The sequence below is a fragment of the Corythoichthys intestinalis genome, chromosome 12 (genome assembly GCF_030265065.1).
Source record: "Corythoichthys intestinalis isolate RoL2023-P3 chromosome 12, ASM3026506v1, whole genome shotgun sequence".
Taxonomy (NCBI): domain Eukaryota; kingdom Metazoa; phylum Chordata; class Actinopteri; order Syngnathiformes; family Syngnathidae; genus Corythoichthys; species Corythoichthys intestinalis.
The window spans coordinates 3,502,035-3,515,342 of NC_080406.1; the positions used below are offsets into that span (position 1 = coordinate 3,502,035).

Genomic DNA, 13,308 nt, shown 5'->3' on the forward strand with positions numbered 1-13,308 from the left:
TGACAACGACCCAAATCACACAGCCAAGGCAACTAAAGAGTGGCTCCGTAAGAAGCATCTTAAGGTCCTGGAGTGGCCTAGCCAGTCACCAGATCTGAACCCGATAGAAAATCTATGGAGGGAGCTGAAAGTCAGTGTTGCCCGGCAGCAGCCCCGAAACCTGAAGGCTCCGGAGAAGATCTGCATGGAGGACTGGGCCAAAATCCCTGCTGCAGTGTGTGCAAACCTTGTCAAAGACTACAGGAAACGTTTGGTATCTGTAATAGCAAACAAAGGTTTCTTTACCAAATATTAAGTTCGATTTTTGTGATGTATCAAATACTTATTTCATGCAATTAAATGCCACAAATTTATTATTTAAAAATCATACAACGTGATTTTTTGTTTTTTTGTATTAGATTCCGTCCCTCACAGTTGAAAAGAACTTATGATACAAATTACAGACCTCTACATGCTTTGCAAGTGGGAAAACCAGCAAAATCGGCATGTTCTCCCCACTGTCTCTCATATCAAACTTATAAATGTTCTTCTGAATGCTGTCAGGGATGCAAAGAGGGAGGTTCCAACTCCATATTTACTTGCATTTTCACTTCAGGTTTTACGCACACATGTTCTTATACTTTAGTGCATGTACTGTATGTCCTCTCAATCTTCTCCACTCTCAAGTGTACTGTATGAGGAATACCCGTACCTAGCAGTCTGAGTCTCGTTCTTTTAGGGAAGATTAAAGAAAAGTCACGAATGAAATGATTTATTTTTTTGGAAAAACAAATATCTAATACTATATTACCATTGCAAGTATGCCCATTGGATTTATGTCATGTTATAAACCGAATTTGTAACCATGTACGTATGTTTAAGGTCTTCTTTGCATTGTTTTCCATGCAAAATGTCGTGTCATGCGGCACATTTAATGTTTTATTATTTGAAAAAAAAAAGATAAAAGAAATAAAAAGCTCAAACAATGCAAACTTTCCGACTCATTTGTGTTCATTTGGCAGCATCTGATTTTTACATATAAGCGACTCTATGTACTTTTATTCATGAAAAGTATGGCGTAACACCCAATTTTACAAACAGCGCGTAACCAGCACAATATGTGAATTTTGAAAATGGAAGTCCGTGTTTTTGCTTCTCTGTGCATTGGTTCGTGGCTGTCGCTGTTGGGGTCTCAGTAATCGGCCCCCACCCAGATTTCACAAGCGTTCCCGGTCCAGCCGTCCCAGCACTCACACGTGCCGCAGTTGCATAGTCCGTTCCCTGCAACGTGAAAAAAAAAAAATAGGAAAAAGCTGTATTTGACAGCATAAGCGGAGATTGAGCGTGGGCGGGGGGGAGTGCCCCTCCTAGTTGCCGAAAAATGCCATTGCATGTACAGTAATTGTACGTAGTACGAAGCTCCTAATGGGACATCGACAGAAATAAAACAAATTTAAACCATCTGGTTCGCACCTGATAGTGTGTGGTGCACACTAGAAACTATCTGGTGCACACCAGATAGTATGTGATGCACACCAGATTTTTTCTGGTGCACACCAGAAACAATCCGGTAATCATTAGCATCATATAAAATTTAAGATAGCAGACTTTTGCTGTGCAAGTTAGCCAATTGTACAATATAGCATGATGAAAATGTGCAAGTAATGCAGTAAGATGTTTTCAGTTGAGTCTAGTGCGCACCAGAAACAATCTGGTAAGCATTAGCATTTCTCGCTAACTTGCATAGGAAAAGTCCGCTATCTTAAATGCTATATAATGCTAATGTTTACCAGATTGTTCTTGGTGTGCACTAGCAACAATCTCGGCTGGAGGGCCGAGAAGGAAAAGTGGTGTTTGGTATGTGGCAAAATTGATTTTGCCATGTGGTATTTTTCTTGCCATGTAGCAAAACTGATTTTGCCATGTGGCCCTTTTTTTGCCATGTGGTAATGGCTTTAATGGTAAGTGTATAGTCAAAAATCACATTTCTGCCATTTAAAATTTCTGCCAATTAAAATGAATGGAAAATTTGGACGTGCACGACCTGCTAAAATGCTCTATACTAAAACAAATAAAAATAAAATAAAGCCACATACCAAAATCCATTTTGCCACATAACAAAAAAAAAAAAAGCCACATACCAAAGAAAAAAATGCCAGATGGCAGAAAAAAAGTCACGGGGCAAAATCCATTGTGCTACATGGCAAAATCAATTTTGCCACCTGGAAAAAAAAAATGCCACATGGCAAAATCAATTTTGCAACATGGCAAAAAAAATGCCACATGGCATGATCCATTTTGCCACATGGAGAGAAAAAAATTGGCACATGGCAAAAAAAAAGCAACATGGCAAAATCAGTTTTGCCACATGGTAAAAACAATGCCACATGGCAAAGTCAATTTTGCAACAAGGCAAAACAAGGCAAAAAAAATGCAACAAGGCCAAATCCATTCTGCCACATGGCAAATAAAAATGCTACATGGCAAAATCCTTTTTGCCACATTGCAAAATCAATTTTGCCACATGGCAAAAAATGCCACATGGCCCAATCCATTCTGCTACATGGCAAAAAAAAATGCCACATGGCAAAAATAATGGCACATGGCAAAATCCATTTTGCCACATGGCCAAATCCATTATGCCACATCCATGGCAAAAAAAATGCCACATGGCCAAATCCATTCTGCCACATGGCAAAAAAATGCCACATGGCAAAATCAATTTTGCCACATGGCAGAAAAAATGCCACATGTCAAAATCAATTTTGCCACATGGCAAAAAAAATTGGCACATGGCAAAAAAAAAAAAAAAAGCAACATGGCAAAATCAGTTTAGCCACATGGTAAAAACAATGCCACATGGCAAAGTCAATTTTGCGACAAGGCAAAAAAATGCAACATGGCCAAATCCATTCTGCCACATGGCAAAATCCTTTTTGCCAAATTGCAAAATCAATTTTGCCACATGGCAAAAAAAAAAAAGCCACATGGCCAAATCCATTCTGCTACATGGCAAAAAAAAATGCCACATGGCAAAATCCTTTTTGCCACATGGCAAAAAAAAAATGCCACATGGCCAAATCCATTCTGCCACATGGCAAAAAAAATGCCACATGGCAAAACCCATTTTGACACATGGCAAAATCAATTTTGCCACATGGCAGAAAAAAATGGCACATGGCAAAATCCTTTTTGCCACATGGCAAAATCCATTTTGCCACATGGCAAAAACAATGCCACATGGCAAAAAAAGGCCACATGGCAAACTCCATTTTGCCACATGGCAAATACCACTTTTGATTCTCGCTGTCTCTCCAATATGGTGCTCAGCAGATTGTTTCTAGTGCGCACCAGATTGTTAGTACCCACCTCTGTTTATTGGTGGTGTGGTGTGGGTGGAGGTGTGTTCTGCCAATTTTGAGCCAAATAAATCAATATTTTTGGGGCTGTGGCATTCAAATTCAGCTAGTGTACCTGTACAGACAAGGTCGTCATGTTTGTCACACTCTCTGTCGTCACACTCGCAGTATTCTCCGGACACCCACCAGTCTGTGGTGGAACAAATACACTGGCCACAGTGACAGGAACCTACAACATAAGATAAAATTTGACAGAATTGAACCCTTTCATGAAATTCTCATTGTTAATATGAATGTAAGTCACCTTTGCCGCTGCATAGGACACCATCAGAAGTCTCGCACTGCTCCTTGCTCTGAGCGTCGCTGATGTCACATGACCTGGGGAAGCGGCACTGTTTGCCAAACCAGCCATTCTCACAGATGCAGCGTCCACAGGAGCAGTAACCGTGACCTGGTTGGTGAGAGAGGAAGGAAAGAAAAATACTTCCACATGACCCAATCGTTCATGAATAAGATAAGAGGTTGTGACACTCTGTGATTTCCAATACAACCTAAAAAAAACTAAACAACAAAGTATAAAAGGCGATCACGATGAAAGTGTTCGCAGCTAATTGAAATGTGATTGTAATTTTAAAGGCAACACTCTGATACATCAGTCTTGTCGATAACATTTAGGTGGCTGACGCTGTGTGCGAGGTACAGCGAGCGCCACATGTAACATTCTAAAATCAAAAGCGATGGCTTGTCCAACTTTGCAGCGGTGGCCTTCTACGCACGGCTGCCTCAATCAGTCAAGGTACGGAGGGAGAGTCATTCATTGGGAGCGACGGAAGCGGCGTGGAAGTTCATTCCGCTTCCGCCATTGCCTCGCACCGAGAACAGATTGTACTCAGGATGTGACAATATATCGGAAAGGTAATACAGTGGTATGAAAAAGTATCTGAACCTTTTGGAATTTCTCACATTTCTGCATAAAATCATCAACTGTGATCTGATCTTTGTCAAAATCACACAGATGAAAAAACTGCTTTAACTAAAACCACCCAAACATGTATAGGTTTTCATATTTTACTGAGGATAGCATGCAAACAATGACAGAAGGGGGAAAATAAGTAAGTGAACCCTCTGCCTAAGGAGACTTCAAGAGCAATTGAAACCAATTTTTACCAAACAATTTAAGTCAGGTGTGTGCCCAATCACTAATGAGCGGTTTAAAGCTATAAAATGTATAACATACTGTATATATATTGGGTAGCCAATAATATCGGTCGATAAAAGCATTTTAAAATGATATAGGATAATATCGGCATCAGTTTTTTTATTATCGGTTTTAGGCCAATATGCATGTTGCCTTCAAAGTGAATGTAAAAGACTTTGTACAAGAGCTGGTCACAGTTTCTAACAGCAGTGACGCTTATTGACCATTAGATGTCTCCAAACTCCGATGCTTTGGAATTGTTATGTGAGTATTATTATTAATGCATCCAATGAGGTGGTTTAAAGCTGCCCTGCCCACTATAAAACACACACCTGGTAAAAAATTGTCTTGATTAGAAGCATTGTCTGATATGCATCATGGCTCGGTCAAAAGAGCTGTCTGAAGACCTGCGATTAAGGATTGTTGATGTGCGTAAAGCTGGGAAAGGATACAAAACCATCTCTAAAAGTCTGGATGTCCATCAATCGACAGTCAGAGAAGTTGTCTCCCGAAATGGAGAGAGTTTGGCACTGTTGCTTTTCTCCCAAAGAGTGGCCGTCCACCAAAGATGATGCCAAGAGTTCCGCGCAGAATACTCAGAGAGGTAAAAAAAGAACCCTAGAGTGTCTACTAAAGACTTACAGAAATCACTGGCACAGTCCAATATCTCTGTGCACACATCAAGTATATGTAAAACTATGGCCAAGAATAGGACTCCTCGGAGGAAGCCACTGCAGTCTAAAAAAAAAAAAAAATTTTTTTTTGCTTGTTTAATGTTCGCAAAAAGGCACTTGGCAAAATATTTTGTGGACTGATGAAACCAAAGTTGAATTGTTTGGGAGTAACACACAACGTCATGTGTGGAAGAAAAATGGAAAAGCTCACCAACATCCACACCTCATCCCCACCGTGGAGGGAGCATCATGATTTGGGGCTGTTTTGCTGCCTCAGGGCCTGGAGAACTTGCAATCATTAACGGAAGAATGAATTCAAAAGTTTATCAAGGTGTTTTGCAGGAAAACCTGAGGCCCTCTGTCAGACAGTTGAAGCTAAAAAGAGGATGGATGCTGCAGCAAGACAAAGATCAAAAAAAAAAACAGAAGTAAATCAACTTCAGAATGGTTTCAAAAGAACAAAATACACGTTCTAGAGTGGTCATGTCAAAGTCCAGACTTGAACCCCATCGAGATGCTGTGGCATGACCTAAAGACAGCGATTTATGGGAGACATCCTAGGAATCTGACTGAACTACAGCAGTTTTGTAAAGAATAATGGGCCAAGATTAGTCCTGATCGATGTGAAAGACTGATATGCTGCTACAGGAAGTGACTGGTTGAAGTTATTGCTGCCAAAGGGGAGCCACAGAATATTAAACGTGATGGTTCACTTACTTATTTTCCCCCCATCTGTCATTGTTTACATACTATCCTTTATATTAAAATATAAAAACCTATAAATGTTTGGGTGGATTTAGTTAAAGCAGACAGTTTTTTCATCTGTGTGATTTTGACAAAGATCACATCACATTTGATGGATTTTTTTTATGCAGAGATGTGAAAAAATCCAAAAGGTTCAGATACTTTTTTATACCACTGTACTCTGTTCATTTGAGAGGATTAAACAATCTGTAAAAGGAGAAAGTCAACTCGCGATATCATTTTTTTGTCTTCAAGTCCCGCCAAGTTTCAATACCGTCTTTTCATTTCACTGCACTTTGATAATAATCATTTGTGTGTTGAGCGAGAGTGCACTTACCTCCACAAACCTCCCCAGAGAGGTCCTCACACTGGCGGTCGTCGCACTCGCAGTTCTTGCCGTGAACCCGACTGTCCCCAGGTGGGTGACAAGTACATTGTCCGCACTGGCACTGACCTACAAAAGTCACACAGACACAATACGGTGTTTTCACATGTCAATTGTCCATTCCTTTTGACAAGAATAGACCAGTACAGCCCTGCTGGAGTGGGATGTAGCCTGGGTCAGTATTTTGCGACCCATCAGACGCAAATTTGGAGAAAAATGATGTCAATCCTTTTGTGCTGCTATCGTTTTTTTTAGATATTTACAATTCTTTTATTGGTCGATCTGAAATCACCTAGCCCAAAAGTTTGATCTAAACCAATTAAAAATTGTTTGTGCTGTAAAAATTTTCGTTTGTGGTGTTATTGTTTTATAGATATTGAGAAGAATGCCCCTCATTTGCTGTGAAATGGACCCGAAGTGATGGTATTGGTCTGTTTAGTTTTGTGGGAGGAGGGGCGCAAACCATGTTGATGACCCCGAAACGCAGTGTCAGCAATAAAATGAAGTTACAAGATACCATAATTTTCAGACGATAAACCGCTACTTTTTCCCCTCATTTTGAATCCTGCGGCTTATAGTCCAGTGCAGTTTATTTGTTGATTTATTTGGGCTAAGGCCATATGAACCACCATGAAGCTTTGAACCAATTGGTTGCAAAGCTTCATTGCTGTATTTGGCCATTACTGCTCCCTTGGGGGAGACAGTCAACCTCTGCTCCCACCAGCTGTCAACATGGTTGTCGTCCAACATGCCTCTTAGCATGCATTGTAGCTGTACAGATGTAAATAACAATCAAAATTCATGTTCTGTGCTAATTATTCCTTCAGTTACTGTTCCAATTGTTTCATTACTTGTTACCTGGGTCTTTCCCAAAGGGAAAGCCAAGTTAATGTTGTTCTGCAACTTTAGCCTACTTATTTTTTTTCTTAGGTTTTCATCTTATTCTCCGCGTTTTTTTGGCGCGTTGCGCAGCCCGAACCATTGCACCGATCGGCACCGTTCAAGTATCGGCACGACCGGAATTATCGCGTAACGATGGGAATTTTTCAAACGGCCCCGAAAAATTTTCCGTTCGCTCGTAAACGGCAATTTTCCGAAAAAAAAAAAAAAATTTAAAAAGAGTTTCAAAATGTATCCCTACAATTTTTTACCTAATCACATAATTTGGGCATCAAAAATTCCGGGACGGTGAGGGGCATAAAAGTTGTATACAGAATTTGGAAAAAATTTACGGTTCCCTGGAAATTTGCCAAAAACTTTCCCATTCATTTCTAATAGGAAAAGTTCCCATTCACTTACAATGGTATTTCCAATGGAATTTACATTGTCGAATCTACTGATGCCAATGTACTTGGATTCTATTGACTATATGAATGTCGATGCCATTGACGGCCATGGACGTCCAAAATTTTTCCCATTCATTTTCAATGGGGGAAATTTTTTTCCCCGCAAATCAACAGAAAATGACCAGATATCAATAGGAGGTGTCCCCCAAACTTCCCCGATTCCATTGACGCTTATAGGGGATGCTGCCATTGACGGCCATGGACGTCCAAATTTCCCATTCATTTCTCATGGCATTTACTTTGTTTAATGCCATTGACGGGCATGTTTCTCCATTGTGTTGATGCCAATGTACTTGGATTCCCATGACACCTATGTAAGTCAATGCCATTGACAGCCATGGACGTCCAAAATTTTTCCCATTCATTTTCAATTGGGAAAAATACAAAATTTCCCCAAATCAACAGAAAATGACCAGATATCAATGGGACGTGTTCTCCAAACTTCCCCGCTTCCATTAACACTTATAGAGGGTGCTGCCATTGATGGCCATGGATGTCCAAATTTTCCATTCATTTCTAATTCCATTTACTTTATTTATTGCCATTGCCACAGCTGTGTGATAAGACTGCCATAAGACCTTCATAATTATGACGTGACACTATCATAGGCATTAATGAATGCTTATGACAGATGTCATTGTCATCCGGCAAATGATGTCACTAACTCCATTTATGTCCAGATCAGATCTTTTACATCCATTCAAAAGTGAAATCATTTGCCAGATCGCACAAAATGACATCCGTCATAAGCATTTATTAATGCTAATGGGAGTGTCATGTCATAATTATAATGGTCTTATGCCAATCTTATGGCGCCACTTTCAAATAAAGTATTACCAAATACCATAACTAGCAATTAATGAATCAACCGGAACAGTAACTGAAGAAATTATCAGCACAGAACATGAATTTTGATTTATTTACATCTGTAGCGCTGCAATGCATGCTAGGAGGCATGTTGGACGACGACAGTGTTGACAGCAGGTGGCAGCAGAGTTTGACTGTCACCCCCAAGGGAGCAGTGATGGTCAAATGAAGCTTCTTAAAGCAATGAAAATTTGCAGCAAATTGGTTCAAAGCTTCATGGTGGTTCATTTAGTCTTATGACAGTCTTATGATGCCTCTGTCAAATAAAGTGTTAGTGGTTAATATATTTTGGTGTAAATATGCATAATACAGTGCGGACAGCTTTGTCTTATAGTCCAGTGCAGCTTATTTATGAACAAATGCTGTTTTCATGTCAAATTTGGTGGGTTGCGGCTTATAGTCAGGTGAGCCTTTATAGGCCGAAAATGACGGTATATGCTCGATTAGTAGGGTTAGGGTCTCTAAGGTACAATTCACATGATCTGTTCGAAAAATAATTTTGACCAATTCTGAAATACTTTATCGGATTCTTGTTTTATTTCATTCATTTTTATTGTTTGTCTTTTTGCTTTACAATTTTTATCTTACCGGCCGAGTCTTTATTTTAAACTCAAATATAGGAAAGTCAATTACATGCAATGATATTTTTCAGCCACTGGGGGGACACTGCCTTGCCTGCTTCATATCAATCTCTGCGTATGAGTTTTTTTCAGTAAATTCATGTTTTTTCTGGTTTTAACATTGTTTAAAATTCACAATTCTGTGCAAAAATAGACAAAACACCTCTTTTTTGTAGGGACTGACTGAGGTAACAAAGTCAGGTAGGACTCACTAACCTTGGTAACTTTTGTATAAAAAAAAAAAAAAAAAAAATGTCAATTTTTTCAATGTTGGCTTGAACTGCAACGGTTTTGGAGATTTGTTGTGATGACGTCACGCAGCCCCTCATTTCCTGCGAAATGGACCCTAAGTGGTGCCGTTTGTTTGTGCTGTAAAATTTTTTTTTGTGCAGTATACATTGTTTGTGTTGGTATTAAACACCGCAAAAATTCATAAATGTGACACCTCGAATGATGCATGCGACAGCGCCGAAGCTTTTTCATTCTGAAGTTATGCTTTAATCGCTAAAGTCGATAATGCCGCGTGATTGGCTGACTTGATATTCAACAAATGTAGCAAAAAGAGTTTTCATTGAACCAAAAATTGGGACAGCACGCGGCGCAATGTGTGCGTTTATTTATTTTTTTCAGCACCAAAGTGGAAATGCAAGATAATACATTTCAACGGTGAAATCTATTCATCTACTTTTTGTTATGCAAACTTTCATGAACATTTTGGACTTATGTAAATCACACGCATGCACACACACATCATGGCACCATCTGTGCAAGGCAGTCTGTTACCCTGGCAACCACTGATGTAATAACACCCTTGCCTTATCGATTATATCCGCCTGTCATACTAGTCACACCTGGAGGGCCTGTGTATCCATAGAATGTGCTTGTGTGCGAGGTTACTCGCGTTTTGATAGTCAGTCGGCAAATGCTTGCCAAGAGACAATTTTGGCTGAATTTTCATGGATAACCCCACAAGTGCATGCCACTAACTGAGGCTGGTGAAGTGAGAGTGTGGGTCTTGTAGCACTCAGTTACGGCTGAGTACCAAAATGCGGTGCGAAATTTTCATTGTAAACGTACGTGACATTAGCACGGCGCCCCTAAAGGGACATCGACAGAAGTAAAACAAATTTAAGCAATCTGGTGCACACCAGGTTGTAAACATTAGCATTATATAGCATTTAAGCTAGCAGACTTTTGCTATGTAACTTAGCCAATTGTTGTCAACATTAGCATTATATAGCTTTTAAGCTAGCAGACCTTTGCTATGCAACTTAGCAAATTGTTGTAAACATTACCATTGTATAGCATTCATGCTAGCAGGCTTCTGCTGCGCATGTTAGCAGAGGTGGGTAGTAACGTATTACATTTACTCCGTTACATTTACTGGAGTAAAATTTTTGACAAAAATGTACTTCTAAGAGTAGTTTTACCAAGCCATACTTTTTACTATTATTTGAGTAGATTTGTGAAGAAGAAAAGCTGCTCTTACTAAGCTAATTTGGGCTAAACGAGTCGTTACATTTGTCCTCTTTATTCTACATATAAGATTTGAATTGTTTTTATTTTTTGCCAGCGGCGCTAACAATAGCGTTACCAGTAGAGATGTCCCAATCGATCGATCGGGTCCGATCACGTCATTTTCAAATTATCGGAATCGGCAAAAAAATATCGGCCATGCCTTTTTTTATTTATATATTTTTTTTTTAATCAAATCGTTTTCTAATTGTATTTAACGTTACAGACATAATATGTTAAACTCATCCAGAGTCTTCAGTTTAGGCTTAAGGTAGGGTTATCAAATTTATCCCGTTAACGGCGGTAATTAATTTTTTAAAAAATGTATCACGTTAAAGTATTTAACGCAATTAACGGATGCGCTGTACGACCCACTCACGCATTGTCGCATTCAATCTAATGGCACCGTTTTACCTATATATAGAGCGAAAAGGCAGCGTAAAATGAGTAGCGTGAATTTTGGTAGCCTTTGGAGCCTTTTTTTAATTGGCTAAAGCCTTACAATCCCTCTCTCTACGATTAGAAATATCGTGGGAAGCAATGTGGGGAAGAAAGGTAGTAATTGATCTTTTTCTTAACACCTTATGTTATTTCCCAACGCAGAGAAGATATATCAATTGGTACCACAATGCACAGTCATGGTTGCACTTCCCATCATGCATTTGGGCATGGTTACAGTATCATTTACTGAAAGCTCAACAAATACACTAGATGGCAATATTTAGTCACAATATACAAAGTCACATTTATCCTTTAAGAATTACAAGTCTTTCTATCCGTGGATCCCTCTCACAGAAAGAATGTTAATAATGTAAATGCCATCTTGAGGATTTATTGTCATAATTAACAAATACAGTACTTATGTACTGTATGTTGAATGTATATATTCGTCCGAGTTTTATTCATTTTTTTCTTAATGCATTGCCAAAATGTATATGATCGTGAAAAATTATTGGGAATGATTGGAATTGAATCGGGAGCAAAAAAAAAAAAAGCAATCGGATCGGGAAATATCGGGATCGGCATATACTCAAACTAAAACGATCGGGATCGGATCGGGAGCAAAAAAACATGATCGGAACAACCCTAGTTACCAGTTTCACCAATGAGATCTGGCACAATAATCACATGACTCCATGATACCAATCAGACTCAAGATTGCCATTCTGTTAACACGCTGGCCCGTCCAATCACGTGGCATCTTTAAAATTTAAGTATTTGACATAGAGCACCACCGTCAACATGACTCGAAAGCGCAGATTTAACCTCACTGTTTTTATTTGGCGCCGATTGACCATGGAAAACCGGAGATGTTAACCTTTTAATTTCATAATAGGAATTATGAACGAACAATTTCTCCACTAGAGGGCACTCATGCTCTTTGGACGAATGATGCTTCAGTTCTGTTGATTTTTTTTTTTTTCTTTCGCCAGAATTTTTTTTCTATAATTCTTTGGCTTAATGTGATTATATAATAGTTTAGTACAGTACAATATAATAATAACAATTCATATATGGAGGAAAACACTAAGGTGACTTGAAGTTCCGCTCTGAGACCCCCAATTTGGCCAAATTTCAGAATTGTCCGATATGCACATGTGATACATCATTGGAAAGCTTAAAATCTCAATTTTCTGGGGGAAGAAAAAATTTGAACAGGAGGGCATTTTTTAAAAAATACATTTTTTTAAACAGCAAAACCCTAACTGGGGGCGAGAGCACGCGAGAGCAGAATTAAAGACGCCACGATTTTAACGAGATATTATCGCATACATACCATGTTTCGATCCAAAAACTCCATGTAGCATGTATCAGTGAGTGTCAAGACACAGCTGTGAATGGCCACAGCCGGATTTTGGGGGGATTTTATGGGTGAAACAGGGTGATATAACAAGGGTCGCGATGCAGAAATAGCAGACAACAAGGAGTGGTTGAGACTGTCTTTTTCATATAGTTACCTTTTTAAATGTTATTTTTCAATTTTTTTTGTTTGGATCGATTATTTATCATCTAACATATCGGGGAAAATGCGGCAGTAACAAAAAAAAAACAATTAAGCGATAGTTGTGAGGTAGATATCCGTGACTTTTTTACAGACGCCAAATTTTTCATTGTGATGTAATTTGTTTAAAAATTTAAAATATGTGAGTGAATAATTTTTTAAAGTTGTTTTTTTTTAAACTAAATATTAGACACCAATTAATGATTCTAAGCTAAAAATGAATAATAAATATAATTAATTACCTTCGTTTTATGGTTGGGTTGAAACAAAAGCGGTTGCGCGACGTCTGTAAACTGGGGTTTCCAGGGTAAAATGGACGGATTAAAAATAGTTCAGGGGCTTAATGCACCATGAATTTGCTATGGCAGCATATAGACAATGTTCTATCAAACACAACAGTTTGGCTTTTGGCTTGAAATACAGCAGTTTATTTTAAAGAGGGGTGCAGGAGCAGAAACTGCTCAGTCTTGTCTGTGTTTTCTGCCACATATAATATGTGCTGAGAAAAAAAATACCACTGTTTCAAAAAAAAAAAAATCAAACATCGTAAGCAGTTACTCACAATAATAATTTACAAACAATAAAAATAGCTAGCCAAAAATAAGCTAAACAGACTTAT

General features: G+C 38.8%; 1 protein-coding gene across 1 annotated transcript in view; it reads right to left on the bottom strand.

Moving 5' to 3' along the window:
- Positions 1-628: 628 nt before the first annotated feature.
- The window catches only part of itgbl1 (integrin, beta-like 1), a 49,887-nt gene continuing 37,207 nt past the window's right edge, over positions 629-13,308 (bottom strand). The window contains exons 8-11 of the mRNA XM_057852365.1: positions 6,292-6,408; positions 3,643-3,789; positions 3,454-3,567; positions 629-1,260 (exon numbers count right to left, since the gene is read on the bottom strand). Coding sequence (XP_057708348.1) covers positions 1,172-1,260; positions 3,454-3,567; positions 3,643-3,789; positions 6,292-6,408 — 467 coding nt within the window. The 3' untranslated portion in view covers positions 629-1,171. The remainder of the gene's footprint in view (positions 1,261-3,453; positions 3,568-3,642; positions 3,790-6,291; positions 6,409-13,308) is intronic.